At 39.6% G+C, this 13005-nt stretch overlaps 1 protein-coding gene across 1 annotated transcript in view; it reads left to right on the forward strand.

Annotated features, from left to right (window-relative positions):
• ap3d1 (adaptor related protein complex 3 subunit delta 1) overlaps positions 1 to 12790 on the forward strand; it is a 102779-nt gene extending 89989 nt beyond the window's left edge. The window contains exons 29-33 of the mRNA XM_059991085.1: positions 1049 to 1137; positions 1220 to 1305; positions 5254 to 5375; positions 6842 to 6921; positions 12078 to 12790. Coding sequence (XP_059847068.1) covers positions 1049 to 1137; positions 1220 to 1305; positions 5254 to 5375; positions 6842 to 6921; positions 12078 to 12176 — 476 coding nt within the window. The 3' untranslated portion in view covers positions 12177 to 12790. The remainder of the gene's footprint in view (positions 1 to 1048; positions 1138 to 1219; positions 1306 to 5253; positions 5376 to 6841; positions 6922 to 12077) is intronic.
• The last annotated feature ends 215 nt before the right edge of the window (positions 12791 to 13005 follow it).

Raw genomic sequence — 13005 nt, forward strand, 5'->3', positions numbered from 1 at the left:
TGCCGTTGCTCGTATGAAGGTGGTTTACCTATTTATGCAAGTACTTCTCTGACAATAGATGTGTAACAGCCCAGTGTAATATTGTATGGAAATACAAGATAGTACTGATGCAGACATGTTTTACACATTTAACAAGGTGCTTTATTAACGCAACCGAGTTAGTCAGTTTTTCAATGTTCGTCATCAGCTGGGTCATACAGTCCGTGAACTCCCTGTTGGTTGCCTCCATACGCTTCAGTATTTGTTTTTTAACTTTTAAATCTTCCTCCGCAAGAGTCAACAGCTGCCCATCGTTTAAGTTTTTCTAGTCTTTAACTGAACAAACAAGCACCATCTTTCACAGTGAGATTCAACACCAAACATGTCACTTGTTTTCGGTAGATGTGTCCTGCGCATGCACAGTAGGAGGAGATTCAAAGAAATCTCCGTTTCAATGTGGACAGAGATATTTTTTAAAACGCATAGTGTGGACGCCTATCATTTTTACGCGAAACCGGCGTATTCAAAATTATCCGGTATAGTGTGGATGTAGCCTAAGTGTGTAAATGTAGGAGGGGACTATGTTGAAAAGTAAATGTGCTGGGTTTTCTAAAATTGACTCCTTTTACCTTGGGCCACGAACTTATCAATCACCCGTCGTATATATTTGTGTCCCTGATGCATGTTCATAAAATGATCATTATTCAATTACATTTACTACTGCTTCTTTAGAATTATCTATGATAAGAGACATAGAGTGGACAACCAACAAGGTGGAAATAGACAATGTGAAAGAGTATAATTTTAAGGTGATTTGAGGAAAGTATAGGGAGGTAGGCAAAGGTAATTTTTTTTTTTACAGAGTGATGGGAGTGTGGAACGTGCTGCCAGGAATGGTGGTAGAGGCAGATGCTTTAGGGATGTTTAAGTGACTCTTAAGAAAGGCATCGTGATGAAAGAAAAATGGGGGACTGTGTGAAATGGAAGGGTTAGACATTGTGGAGTAGGTTGAAAGGTCTGTACTGTTCTATATTTTATGAAAACTAACCGAATGCAATTTGTTTCGAAGATGTTTCAAATGAAGCTCGGTTTGTGTTTACTGTGGAAAGCATTGTCATGCCACAGAAGCTGAAAGGAACACTTACATTTATAGTCAAAGTAAGTTCAATTGACAGCTCATTTTTATTTCTGTATTTCTTGTGGGTGTTATTCAGTCTTTTATATTACCTTTTCTTTCCAGACAGATGATGGATCTTCTCATGAAAAACTGGATTTTAAGTTGCACTTCACTTGCACTTCGTACATGATCACGACGCCTTGTTATAGGTTAGTTTTCAAACTTTTCAGCTTTAATGGGACGGTTCCATTCAATGTGAATTTCAGAGGATCTGAACTTCAGCCATCACAGAATAAAGTCTTAACTTCGTTGCAGTTTAATAACGTGGACTGGTAGCAAGCAGTTCCATCTGGAACCATCAGCTATTAGTGATTTTGTTAGTGTGAAGTCAGCTGTTAGTGGGCACCATGGTAGAGTAGCAACGCGATGCTATTAGAACTCAGGTGCCAGAGTTCGGATTTCAATTCCAGCGCCGTCTCTAAGGAGCTTGAACATTTCCCTCATTACTGTATGGGTTTCCTCTAGGTGCTGCAGTTTCCTCCCACAGTCCGAATACCTATCAATTTGTAGGTTAATAGGTCTTTGTAAATTGTCCTGTGATTAGGCTAGGGTTAATAGTCGGGTTACTGGGTAATGTGTAGCTTTGGGCTAGAAGGGCGTGTTTAGTGCTCTACCTCTAAATAAATAAATATTTGCTGATCAGCCTGTGTACGATGAAAGGCTAGAGGTCAGATACCCGTTCAGCTGGCTGTCTGTTTTACTGCATTGACCCGAGCAGTGACGTGCTGGAGAGAGTCTGGATGCAATTCACATCTCGCCTTTTTAACGTACGATGGTGACCTAGTTCATTTGAACGCAGTTCTAATTTGATAGATAAAGCTAAATAATAAGCAGTAAAATACATTATTTGTATTCTAAAGTGTTGCCCTTTCTCTGCAACTTATTGTGCATCCTGTATTTGCTGTCCCTTGTACTATCTCAATCCATTGTTGTACCTCTGTACATAGAACTCTACAGCACGGTACATGACCTTTGGCCCACAATGTTGTGCCAACCTTTTAACCTATGCTAGAATTAATATAACCCTTCCCTCCTACATAACCCTCCAGTTTTCTTTCATCCACGTGCCTAAAAGTCTCTTAAATGTCCCCAATGTATCTGCATTTATCACTACCTCTGCCAGCACATTCCAAGCACCCACAACTGTGTGTATGTAAACAAAAACACAAACATACCTTTTGTCTCTCTGGTGCTTCCCACTCCCTCCCCTCTCCCTTCTCCTTTTCTTGGCCATGGTTCCCCTCTCCCTGCCGCCTTTCCCACTCCCAGTCCACAGTAGAGACCCATATCAGAATCAAGTTTATCAACACTCGTATGTCATGAAATTTGTTTTTTTTTGCAGCAGCAATACAGTGCAGCACATAAAATTACTTCTTCAGCATCCTAATTATTTATATATACATAAGACTATTGCAAAGTACTGTTTTTCATAAGCCTTTAAAAGCAGGCAAACTATGAATGGCTATTGCGGTGCTCTGTGATACCCTGGTTAAGGTCTATCCACCACTCAGAACTCCTACTACTTGGCCAGATGTCTGATGGATGTACAGTGCCAATTTGTTATCTTTCCTATATGGTAAAAGTGTGATCTAGGTGCAGTGTCAGAATTGTTGAACTTTTGATCCCTTGAAACTGTTCTCTGACCTCCGCTGCCTTGGTGGTTATACTCACTCATGGAGAAGGCTTTGGGAGTAAACTGGTGGGGGGGGGGGGGGGGGGGGGGAATCCAAAGCTGGAGTCCCTAAGGCAGTCCTACATTGAGTTCAACACTGACTGGCAACTCCTATGATGTCACTGGTGCTAAACTGTATTGGTCTCTGCATCGATCTTGAATTCATCAGCTGCTTGGCGAAGGGAATCCTGCTGCATGGGCAATGCTCTCCATATCATACTGCCCTAGCTTGCTTATGTAGACAGTGGAAACGCATCATCCATGGTCAACCTCAACCAATGGGCGGCCTCAAAGATCCCTTGAATGTTTGGTCATACAATCGATATGTATTCATCCTGGATGATTAACTCCTCCAATTAATGAAATGATGACATATATACTCTGGTTTTAACACAAAATGAGTAAAACCATCGAATTTGGTCAGTTGTGGGAAAACAATGTATTTTGTTAACCCGTGGCTCAATGAGAACTTCCTTATCAGTCTTTCTAGTTTTAACTCCTTGCACATCTGGAAAATCTATCCAAAAAAGTCATGATTTGGCATATCTGGCATTTCAATGAGTCCAACATTTCTCAAGTCAATTTTGAGAACTCTTAGTTAATATAAAAATTCAAACAGATTAAACTGTTTAATTTTAATCAATGTTTAATTTGTTGAATAACTGATAAATTTTTGCAAATTAACAAGACTTTGTGAAAGGTTTTAGAATGAAAACAATTAAGTGGAAGCTTGCAAACTTTTCAACTTCCAAACTTGTAATTTAAGGGCATAATATTAAAACAACTGTTTATATCAATAACTCAAACTTTTAGAACTGATTATCAAAATAAGCAGGGCTTATTTGTATCAACTGTGTTTGCTTACAAATGTAGCGATGCTGTTTGACAGTCATGTTGGAGAGCAAGCAATGCCAAGAAATTATAAATCCAATAAGTAGATAGTCCTTTTGCGCTATTTGCTTTTTTTTGTAACTTATAGTAATTGCATTGTAATGAGGCCCTCCGGTGGTTAGGGTCGTCCATGGATATTGCGTCCTGGTTGTCTAGGTACACAAGCATCTATGGAGAGCAAACTGTTGCCCATATAACAAGCTCCCCCTTTCCATGCATCTGATGAACCAAAGGAACGGCAGAGACTGATGCAGTTTGACTGCCTTAGGGTTTCCAGCTCAGTATTTTTCTCCAGGGTTTACTCCTAAGGCCTTCCCCAAGAGTAGATATAGCCACAAGGCAGTGGAGGCTTGAGATCGGAGTTTTCCTTCTAGATGGTCTGCCAACCACAGCTGATAAGTCACATCTGTACTGCTGCCTCAACATAACAAATCTCACATCCTATGAAATATGGACAATAAACTGATTCTAATCCTGAGCTTCTAAACAAACAGGAGGAAGGTACCCATTGTACCATTGGAGTTTTTGTTTTGTACGAGCCTACACAGTTGATTAAAATCCTTTAGAAAGGGAACCTGGAACCCCCCCCCCCTCCACCCCAATCGTCTTAAATTTCACAATCTAATTGACTCAATGTCCAATGTAAAAGTGCGCAAAGTGATTTATTTTTCAAGAAGATGCCTTCTTGCCTATCAACATAGATTACTTAAGATGGGCAACAAATATTGCATTCTTTGCCAGCAACCAGAGAATTCAAGAACTCCCAGGTATTCTTGCATTGTGTTTTAAGTATAATTCAGACTATGCAAGCAAAATCTGCTGGGCATATTGTTTCTAGTAACTTGATGGGTAATTGCAAACTGAGTTAAGTGTAAATAAACTCAAAGTAGAAACGTTCTCCTGATTAGACTGGTTGTTGGGAATCTTTGAGATGTGTATAAAATGTTTTTTAATTCACGGTCTGTTACTGAAAATGTGTGGGCTCTAGTATCACTGTGTGATTCTTTTATGATTCTTGATTCATCAATATCATTATATTCCCATTCATACGATGTGGGTGATCGTGGTCTTCCATCTGTCTTTAATCTGAGAAGTTCTAATAAACTCTTCAAAACTTTTGCCTGTCCATCCCTTGATGTAACTCATGAATGTCATGTGCAGTTGACAGCCACTTTCCTTTCCACCAACTTTTCCCATAGCTACGAGCAGTTTGAGCTTCTCTTTCCTCAGTACATGTCCCAGAAATTCCAGCTGCTGTTTCCTGATTGAATTCAGCTCTTATTCCAGCTTTTCACATCACTTCCTCATTTGTAATTCTGTCCTTCTGTGATATTTTCATCTTTCTTCTCAAAAACCACATTTCTGCAGCCTCAAGTTTTCCCTCATTTTGCTTTGATATTGTCTAACATTCGCTTCCATACGTTAGTGTGGAATGAACGCAGCACCCCAACACTGAGTTTCATACCAATAGAAATGATATTATTCCTTAGTCTCTAGTTTGATTTTTGTTTCTAAAATGCTTCTTCTTTTGCAGTGACGCGTTTGCAAAATTGCTGGAGTCTGGTGAACTAAAGATGAGTTCAATCAAAGTGGACAGAATCAGTATTTCATTCCAACTTCTTCTGGCAAAGATTTGCTTTCATCATCACTTCTCTGGTACTTTTGTATTTCTTAGTTTGAATTTGTTTCTTGCACTTCCTCGCAACCACTTGAGAATCATTTGAATGTACGTGACCCATTCACAGCTGACGTAGTACTGTCGGAGTTGGCTGGAAATTCACTGAATAGAAATAATAGCTGCATGAAGTACCCATTCTAAGTCACAGAAGAGCATTCTAGGCCTATAGAAAACGCTCTCTTATTCCCTATTTTAACATTGTGAAAGAAGCAAGGATCATACTGGTTGAATGCTCTTCTCTGTCATCATTTTCTTTCAAGTGGACAAAGTGTTTTTGGATTAACATTTAACTTGAACCTTTCCTCTCCCCATGCATTCTCTTGCTAGCTCTTATTTGATTTCAACAATATATGAACTTGACACGTATGCAGTGTTGTATCTGTTATGCCCAAATGCTGGTTCCCATTGAAATTGTCTGAATCTAGTGCATCTTTTGTACGATACAATAGAAACTCATCCTTACTTTTAGACTTCATAATGCATTCCCAGCATAATGTGACGATTGTCACAGAAAGGCTCATCATCAGAGTAGATAATTCTGAGGCTCTTGTAGTGGATCGAACATTACAACTCCCTTAGCATGAAGCTGGCATTTGTTAATTTCCTGTGAAACTGAATTCTCATTCGTCCCAAAGCAGTGAAGACAGAAGTTCTTTTCTAAGATTTAGTGATCTATTTGCATTCAAAGCATCATCTTTCAATTCTACCTCAGATACAAACAATTCATTAATAATGGTTTCAATTTATGTAATCAAGTTTGAACATTGTTCAAATAATTGTAAAAGTCATCTTAAAATTCTGGCCAGAACATGTTTCATTCTTGTATATTTGCAAGAATTTTGCCAGAAATACATTGCCTTGCAGATAGTGTAGAAAACGAGCGCTCAAAATGCACTTGCCAGCAAATCTTTAGTCAGGGACCTGTTAGTTAATGAAAGAGATAACTGTTCTCATTGGGAAGTTGATCTCTCACACTCACTCTCTCATCATTCAAATTGTCCTTGCATTGATGTTTTTTAAGATCATCAGTATCTTATTTCACCAAAGTGGAAAATGTCTACAGTTTAATCACAGGAAAAGTGATCAGTTGTAGTAAATCGGGTTTTAGCGTTATTGATTAAAACTTATTTTTTTTTATTGGTATACAAAGTCTTCAGGTTGTTATCTGGATGTAATGTGGTTCATTATCTTCTGAATAATGTGATATCTTGGTTAAATCTGTTGTGGAAGTTTTGGTTACAATAAGGAGCAGTTCCAATTACCCACTGCAACAATATTCACTTGCTGTGACTACCCACAGCATCTTTTATCTCCCCAAGATACGTAATAAATTTCTACAATAATAATTCCTTTAAGTTTACTATTTCCTACTTTATAAAGACTTCATATTTTGTTCTAGAAACAGGAGAGTTTGACAGTAAAATGTTTCTTTGCATTCTTCTAGTTGTGGAACGTATCAATTCATGTGCATCTATGTATAGTCGTTCCATTCAGGGTCATCACATGTGTCTTTTGGTGAAAATGGTGAGTATTAATCAATAACAAGAAAATTGTGATATAAGCATTACCTAACCCCCATCAGCTATTGACAACCAGCCTGTGATGCCATCATTGTAATCTGATCATTTTGCCCCATTTAAGTTGGCTGTGAATTAAGCACTTGCTTTGAGGTGTGGGAACATTTAAAACTCTAACATTTTTTCCATTTTGTATCTCTCATAGATGTTTACTTTGCTTATTTCAGGGTGATATTATTGTTTTGTTTTCCATATGTTGATTGAGAATAAGGTTAAAACTGGAAAGACACACATAGTTTCAAACTTGGCTCCAGAGTAGGCCCACTTTTATATTTAAAGTCACAGAGCAACCTAGCATGGATACAGGCCCTGCTGTCAAACCAGGGGTTCCCAACCTGGGGTTTAACCTTGCTTAATGGTATTGGTCCATGCTCTAGCCCTGTCCCTCTGTGTACATTTGAGTGTTTCTTAAAAGATACTGTTGTACCTTCCTTGGCCACTTCTTCTAGTACTTATTTCATATACTCACTACCCTCTGGTGGAAAAACTTAGCCCTCAGGACCCTTTTAAATCTTTGCCCTTTCACCTTAAAACTAAGACCCCTAGTTCTGAACTTCCATACCTGGGGGAAAAGACTATGACCATCCACCATACCCATGACTGATAATTTTAAGCATTTCTCTAAGGTCACCCCTTATTCTCTTGCATTCCAAGGAGTAAAGATCTGGCCTGACCAACCTCTTCCTATGACTCAGGCCTTTTAGTCCTGGCAATGTCCTGGTAAACCTTTTCTGTGCTGTTTCCAGTTTCATCACATCTTGCCTATAAAAGGATTACCTAAACTGTACACGTTATTCCAAGTACAAGTCAACAACAATTTGTACATAATGCAACATAGTGTCCCAACTCTGATCATTGATCTCTTTTTTCATCAGCGTGATGTACTTTCAACAATTTATGCTCTTGTATTTCACATAAAGCACACAAAACGCTGGAGAAATTCAGCCGGTTGGGCAGCAGAATGGAAGGGAATAAAGAGTGGCTGTTTTGGGCTGAGACCCTTCATTAAGAATGGAAAGGAAGGGACAAGAAGCCAGAATAAGAAGGTGGGGGGAAGATGCTGGGTGTATGAATAAGCAGGGGGATGAAATGAGAACCTGAGAGGTGACAGATGGAAAAGGTAAAGGGCCAAAGATGAAGACTCGTATTCCAAAGTCCTTCCGTTCCATTACGCTCCCTCGGGCCCTACGTTCATAGTTGCTTCAGAAACTGCATAGTCCTTGTGCTCAAAGATGTTAGTACTTTTTGGGATTAGGTAGACATTGTTAATATGGTAATAAAGATCCATTTGGTTTGAAAATTTTAAGACCCCCTCCCACTGAAAGTCACCAAATTTGATGTGTGTTTTGGGAACATAGTACAGGTAATTCACATCAATATTTTATAGTTTATGTAATCATTTGGGTTGCTTTCCTCTCCTATCTACTTCAGAAGAATTAAGTCCAGAGTTTATACCATTGTTAGCAGATGTTGTCTTATCATTCCTACTTGGAAGCCTGTGTGAGATGCGCTATGGCAGGTCATCTACCTATGAGACAGCTATTCTGCAGACACTTGACAATTGTCTGCCAGTGAAAGGCTGTAGGTGCCGTATATCAATCCATATTGCTGGAAAAGATAGAGTGCCCTCGGACTTAGGATAACACTTTGGCAGCCCAGATGTGATCATAGAAACCTAAGATTGTTGCATTATGGGCATCGTAGGTGAACAAGCATACAGGAGCAGATCTGAAATTAATTATTTCTCATCATTCAGCAGTGACAAATGTTAACATTTGATTCTAATTGCTGAGGATAGTAGTGTTAATGCAATTTCTGACTTAATTAGGGAGCTTGGGATTTCAAAGTACATGTATGTCACCATATACACCCTGAGATTCATTTTTTTGCCTGCATACTCAGTAAGTATAATAGCCATATAGAAGCAGTGAAAGACCATACCCAACAGGGCGGACAAACAGCCAATGAGCAAAAGGTTCGATCGCAAACAGTAGAAAATCTGCAGATGCTGGAAATCCAGGCAACGCACACACAATGCTGGAAGAATTCAGCAGGCCGGGCAGCAACCATGGAAAAGAGTTAACAGCTGAGACCCTTCATCAGGATTTGATTTACTCTTTTCCATAGATGCTGTCTGGCCTGCTGTTTCTCCAGCATTTTGTGTATTGCCAAAGATTCAAGACTATATAATGTCACTGTTCAGTACACAAGAACAAAGGAGAACAAAATGCTTGTTACTCCGATCCAGTGCAATATAATAAAATCACAATAAGCCTAAAAAACAAAGCAGTGCTAGAGTGGCATGCAGAAGTTCGGGCACCCAGGTCAAAATTTCTATTACTATGATTAGTTAAGTGAGTAGAAGATGAACTGATCTCCAAAAGTCAAAGTTAAAGATGAAACATTCTTTTCAACACTTTAAGCAAGATTAGTGTATTATTTTTGTTTTGTACAATTTTAGAGTGGGGGGGAGAAAAGGAAAGGAGCACCATGCAAAAGATAGGGCTCCCAAGAGATTTGAGCTCTCAGATAACTTATACCAAGGTCTCGGACCTTAATTAGCTTGTTAGGGCGATGGCTTGTTCACAGTCATCATTAGGAAAGGCCAGGTGATGCAAATTTCAAAGCTTTATAAATACCTTGACTCCTCAAACCTTGTCCCAACAATCAACAGCCATGGGCTCCTCTGAGCATCTGCCTAGCACTCTGAGAATTAAAATAAATGATGCCCACAAAGCAGAAGGCTGTTAGAAAATAGCAAAGCGTTTTCAGGTAGCCGTTTCCTCAGTTCGTAATATAATTAAGAAATGGCAGTTAACAGGAATAGTGGAGGTCCAGTTGAAGTCTGGAAGAGCAAGAAAATTTTCCAAGAAGACTGCTCGTAGGGTTGCTAAAAGGCAAATCAAAACCCCCGTTTGACTGCAAAAGACCTTCAGGAAGATTTAGCAGACTCTGGAGTGGTGGTGCACTGTTCTACTGTGCAGAGGCACCTGCACAAATATGACCTTCATGGAAGAGTCATCAGAAGAAAACCTTTCCTGCAACTTCAGCACAAAATTCAGCGTCAGAAGTTTGCAAAGGAACATCTAAACAAGCCTGATGCGTTTTGGAAACAAGTCCTGTGGACTGATAGAACTTTAACAAAAATAGAACTTTTTGGCTGCAATAAGCAAAGGTATGTTCGGAGAAAAAAGGTGCAGAATTTCATGAAAAGAACGCCGCTCCAGCTATTACGCACAGGAATGATCGAACATGCTTTGGGCTTGTGTTGCAGCCAGTGGCACAGGGAACACTTCACTGGTAGAGGGAAGAAGTGAGTTCAATTAAATACCAGCAAATTCTGGAAGGAAGCATCACACCGTCTTAAAAAAAAGCTGAAGATGAAAAGAGGATGGCTTCTACGACAGGATAATGATCCTAAACGCACCTCAAAATCCACAACGGACTACCTCAAGAGGTGCAAGCTGAAAGTTTTGCCATGGCCCTCACAGTTCCCTGACCTTGTACATCGTCAAAAACCTGTGGATAGACCTCAAAAGAGCAGTGCATGCAAGACAGCCCAAGGATCTCACAGAACTAGAAGCTTTTTGCAAAGAAGAATGGGCAAAAATCCCCCAAACAAGAATTGAAAGACTCTTAGCTGGTTACAGAAAGCATTTACAAGCTGTGATACTTGCCAAAGGGGATGTTACTAAGTACTGACCATGCAGGGTGCCCAAACTTTTGCTTCAGGCCCTTTTTCTTTTTTATTATTTTGAAACTAAAAGATGGAAATAAAAAAGTAATCTTGCTTAAAATATTAAAGAAATGTGTCATCTTTAACTTTATGCCTTTTGGAAATCAGGTCATCTTTTACTCGCTTAGCTATTCACAACAGTAACAGAAACAGAAATTTTGACCAGGGGTGCCCAGACTTTTGCATGCCACTGTACAAACCACAATATACAAGTACCTGTTTGAGTATGGCCTTCTATACGTAAGATAGCAGAGAAATCTGAACATAGGGTGACACTCCCTCCTGCCATCTGGGAAAAGGCACTGGAGCATTCGGGCTCTCACGACCAGACTATGTAACAGTTTCTTCCCCCAAGCTATCAGATTCCTCAATACCCAGAGACTGAACTGACACCAACTTACTGCCCTGTACTGTGCTTAATTGTCTTGTCTATTATTTATTGTAATGCCTGCACTATTTTGTGCACTTTATGTAGTCCTGGGTAGGTCTGTAGTCTAGTGTAGTTTCTTTTTTCTCTGTGTTGTTTTCACATAGTTCAGTGTAGTTTTTGTACTGTTTCATGTAGCACCATGGTCCTGAAAAACATCTCGTTTTTACTGTGTACTGTACTAGCAGTTATGGTTGAAATGACAATAAACAGTGACTTGACACTTGACAGGAAGTGATAAAGTGATTGATTCTTGGCAAGAGGAACTCTTCTAGGTAGCAGCAGGGCAGATAAAAACAGAACAGTGTCAGTGTAGGTATGAGGTGTGAAGTGTTAGTATAAAATGACAGTGCTGAGGAGCTGTGCAGAGTGGTTGATATGGGTGTAGTGGTGTTGAGGCAGGTTAATGGAAAGAGGTGTTGATCAACTTGATGGCTTGGGGAAAACAACTGTTTGAGTTTGGTAGTCCTGGAGTAGGATGCTTGCTTACTTAAGCCCATTACCCCGACTTGGGGCATAGGCCGCCAACAGCAGCTCGCCCAGAGTCCCCTATCCTGGCCCAGTCTTTCAAGTTATCCCCAGGTATAGCATACTTCAAAGATCCTTCCTTTCCCAAGGATGAGAACAAGAGCTTCTGTTAGAGCTGGGTTTTTACGGGATGGTTTTGTTAGCCCCATGCCCAACTCTTCCTCCTTTCGCAGGTGGAGTTGGAGGAGACGTGGTCTAGCCTGTTTCCTGATGGGAATGGAACAAACTGTCCATGAGCAGGGTGGCTGGGATATTTGTGATATTACCAACCTTCTTATGACACCTTTCTGTATACTGAGAAGCTGTTATGAAATTGAATTTGAAAAGTGGGCTTTATTAAAGTACTTTACTGGAGTGTGAATTAACCGGTCTGCATTTGTACTGAAGAATTGCAATTTTATTTTTTTTATAGGGTGATAACTCTATCTCTGTGGATGGGAAATGCAGTGATTCCACTCTTCTGGGAAATCTACTAGACGAACTGAAGCAGACATTAACAGAAAGCTGCTGAGCAGTTGTAAATCACACTAGAATTGTATTATGTTCTTCCTTGAAAGCATGAACTACATACCACAAGGCATGTGCATTATTTATCTCCACAATCATTTGCAGTTAGACATTCTGATTGCGTGTTCAAGTTTTTATTTTTGGTTTCCTTTTGGCCGCTTACCAACACGGTTTCACTCTGATCCCATAATGCAGCCATGTGTATTATATACTGGTTACTGAGACCAGTGGGCATTTAAATATTCAGACTCTTAGAGTGTATTGAACTTGATTTGTGTATTTCAGATTGATAACTGCATTCCTCAAGAGTTGAACTGTAGTGATGCTGTGTAAACAGCATTGAACCCAAAGTAGTCTGCCAGCCCGTGTCCTGAGACTGAACATTTACTTTCGATTTGTCTTTCTTCAATGTTTATTCCTCCTCAAATAGTGGTGTTTTGTTTGATGGTCAAAACTGTCAGATTAGCATGTAAAATACTCTTGTAGAATTCTGTGTGTTTATTCTAGGATTTTGAACAACGTGTTTAAAATAATTTACTATCAACATTCCCTCTTGGAGAAAAATTGATGAGCTGCTGTATCTTTTGTGTCGATAAACCAATAAAAATGTAAAATCTGTCCTGCCTTATGATTTTCTCAGGCACTTTTGTCTATTTTTCACTGCACTGAATATTTCTTAAATCCTTGAAAGTAAATTTCTAACAGAGGGATTAACTTTATTTTTTCACATTGAAACATACAGTGAAATGCATCGTTTGCAGGAAGGATGTGCTGGGCAGTCCACAAGTGTTACCTTGCCTCTGGCACCAACACAGTGCGCCCACAGCTTACTA

This window comes from Hypanus sabinus, chromosome 16 (genome assembly GCF_030144855.1).
Source record: "Hypanus sabinus isolate sHypSab1 chromosome 16, sHypSab1.hap1, whole genome shotgun sequence".
In the NCBI taxonomy this organism is placed as follows: domain Eukaryota; kingdom Metazoa; phylum Chordata; class Chondrichthyes; order Myliobatiformes; family Dasyatidae; genus Hypanus; species Hypanus sabinus.